Below are 3,359 nucleotides of genomic sequence, written 5' to 3'. Positions count from 1 at the left end.
AATGATGTCTTTACTACCTTTCTGGACCTTGAAAATGGTTGTTGTGTTGATGTCTATGGAGGAGTCAGAGAGCTCTTGGATTTCATCTAAAATATCTTAATTTGTGGTAGGAAGTTTAACAAAGGACTTATGGTTTTGGAACGACATGAGGGCGAGAAATTAATGACAGAAATGTCCTTTTGGGGTGAACTAACACTTTAACACAGTGAAATATTAAATGTTAAAATAACGGTTTTCTCTTTTAATGTATTTTCAAATGAAATGTATTCCTTTAATGGCAAAGCTGAATTTTCTGCAGAATCATCCTAATTTGCTGATTGGGTGCTCAAGAAACCATTTCTTCCTATCATGAAATGCACTATAAGGAGTTGGCCCACCCCTCACAGCTATAAGAGCTTCAACTATTCTGGGAAGGCTTTCCACAAGGTTTAGGAGTGTGTTTATGGGAATTTTTGACCATTCTTCTAGAAGCGCATTTGTGAGGTTAGGCACTGATGTTGGACGAGAAGGCCTGGCTCACAGGAAATTTCACGAATGGACTTATCCTATCACGGTATCACGCTTGAGTTCACTGAGCTCCTGAGAGTGACCCATTCTTTCACAAATGTTTGTAGAAGCGTCTGCATGTCTAGGTGTTTGATTTATAAACCTGTGGCCAAGTGATTGGAACACCAGAATTCAATGATTTTGGAGGGGTGTCCCAATACTTTTGGCAATATAGTGTATTATGATGAACTGTACACTAGTGTGTGTTGCGATCCGAGTGAAGTGAGCCATGTGACCCATACTTGGAATTTGTGCTCTGCATTTAACCCATCCAAGTGCACACACACTGTAGTGAACACACACACACACACCGTGAACACACACCCAGAGCAGTGGGCACCCGGGTAGCAGTTAGGGGTTTGGTGCCTTGCTCAAGGGTCACCTCAGTCGTGGTATTGAGGGTGGAGGAGAGCGCAGGTTATTCACTCCCCCCACCGACAATTCCTGCCGGACCTGAGACTCAAACCCGCAACCTTTGGTTAACAAGTCGACTCTCTAACCATTATGCCACGACTGCCCCAAAGTGGTGGGAGGATGAGTGCATTTATGTCTTTATCTAACGATCAAAGTTAAAATGAATCAATGTTTAGGCCATCTTGGGCCAAAAGGTACGGACACGATGACTAGAGAGCTGACACTTCAACCAACTCAGGACAAACACGCTTCCTGTCAAGAAGAGGCTGTTTTTGTAGAGCAAGAGACACCAGCGTACGCCACAATCAGCCAATCACCTGTGGACAACACAGACGCAACACACAGGCACACAAAAAAGATAACGGCCGACAGGGCTGACACATGTTTTTTATTGTTATCAAGATTCTTTGATTTAATAGAAATTGTAGAACATCCTTTATTTGAAACAAAAATCTTTGCAAAAGTATAAGTCTCTTTATGCAGATAAATGTGTCTGTTGCTACGCCATTAAACTGAGGTTAACTTGTATTTGTCTCTGTTCACCTTAGGCCTGATGCAGCTCAAACAGGAGAGTCAAGAATTGAAGGAAAATAAAGAGAAAGATCTCTATGAAAATGATTTAGTTAGTTGCTCACAGACTAAAAAGACTTCCACACGAAAAAGAGCTCAGAAGAGAGGAACTAGAACTTGCCCTCAGTGTGGAAAGACCTTCAAACAACATGGAGACCTTAAAGTCCACTTGAGAGTTCACACTGGAGAGAAGCCTTACACCTGCCAACAGTGTGGAACATGTTTCACTAGAAATGGAAGCCTTCAAAAACACATAAGAATTCACACTGGAGAGAAGCCTTACACCTGCCAACAGTGTGGAAAAAGTTTCACTGGAAAAGGGACTCTCGGAGTCCACATGAGAGTTCACACTGGAGAGAAGCCTTTCACCTGCCAACAGTGTGGAAAAAGTTTCACTGGAAAAGGGACTCTCGGAGTCCACATGAGAATTCACACTGGAGATAAGCCTTACACCTGCCAACAGTGTGGAAAGAATTGCACTCAAAATGACAGCCTTAAAATCCACATGAGAGTTCACACTGGAGAGAAGCCTTACACCTGTCAGCAGTGTGGGAAAAGTTTCACTCAAAGTTGCAGCCTTAAAAAACACATGAGAATTCACTCTGGGGAGAAGCCTTTCACCTGCCAACAGTGTGGAAAGAGTTTCTATCAACATGGAGATCTTAAAGTACACATGAGAATTCACACTGGAGTGAAGCCTTACATCTGCCAACAGTGTGGAAAGAGTTTCAATCAAAGTGGCAGCCTTAACGTCCACATGAGAATTCACTCTGGGGAGAAGCCTTTCACCTGCCAACAGTGTGGAAAGAGTTTTTCTAATAAAGGAAACTTTCAAAAACACATGAGAGTTCACACTGGAGAGAAGCCTTACACCTGCCAGCAGTGTGGAAAGAGTATCGCTAGAAGAAACCTTAAAGCACACATGAGAGTTCACACTGGAGAGAAGCCTGCCAACAGTGTGGAAAGAGTTTCACTCAAAAAGTAAACCTTGAGGAACACATGAGAATTCACACTGGAGACATGCCATTCACTTGTGACCAGTGTGGAAAGAGTTTCAGATTTATAGCAAACCTTAATCACCACATGAGGCGTCACTAAAGAGAGAACTGTTTTGGAATCATTTTAAGAGACCCATAATAACTCACACCAGAGAAAAGCCTTTCATGTGCCATCTTGTGGAAAGAGTTTCAGATTTAAAGCAAACCTTCAGACATTTGAGAACTTGTATCTGAGTATCATACTGAAAATGTTATTAATTATAATTTTGGCTTTGTGTTTGCAAGGCCAGGGTTTTTTTTTTCTTCTCTTTTCTTCTGTGCATATATGAGTGAATGTTTCTTCTGCTGTCGATCCTGAGCTCCAGTGGTTGAGATTGTTGTTGTTGAATTGTCCTTGCCTGTTGCGGTGTTCACGTTTCTTGGACTGGCGAGCCATTCCCATCTGATTCGTACCTGGTGACGTAATTTCAAGAGTGTGAAGTATCGATTGGTAGGACAAAACAGTTTTTCCTATTATTGTTTTTTCCTGGGCCGAACTATTTTTTTTGTTGGATTGAGATACCGATTTTTCAAGGACTAAAGGCACTATTCAAAATGTTCCTGTGTGCTTCCGCTCTTCATTATATTTTCTATTTCTTCCTGGAGTTTGAACTGAGACACTCAATGTTGAATTGAGACATTGTTTTTGTTTCACATTTGATATTCCAATTGAACAAGGTACATACTGTTTTTGTGTGTGTTGATGTTTTTTAATCTTTTCATTTAAAAAGTTATTGAGGAAAAAAATCTAAAAAAAAGATACAAAAATAAATATTTTTTTGGTTAAACCTT

General features: G+C 41.0%; 1 protein-coding gene across 2 annotated transcripts in view; it reads left to right on the top strand.

Moving 5' to 3' along the window:
• The window catches only part of LOC307127089 (uncharacterized protein), a 25,597-nt gene extending 22,238 nt beyond the window's left edge, over nt 1-3,359 (top strand). For both annotated transcript variants that reach the window (XM_079818081.1, XM_079818082.1), the window contains one exon: nt 1,509-3,359. In XM_079818081.1, the coding sequence (XP_079674207.1) occupies nt 1,509-2,515 (1,007 nt within the window). In that variant the 3' untranslated portion in view covers nt 2,516-3,359. The remainder of the gene's footprint in view (nt 1-1,508) is intronic.

Source organism: Gobio gobio (assembly GCF_949357685.1).
Source record: "Gobio gobio genome assembly, chromosome: 5".
Taxonomy (NCBI): domain Eukaryota; kingdom Metazoa; phylum Chordata; class Actinopteri; order Cypriniformes; family Gobionidae; genus Gobio; species Gobio gobio.
Note: the sequence above shows the minus strand (reverse complement) of the source record. Positions and strands in the feature narration are given on the sequence as shown.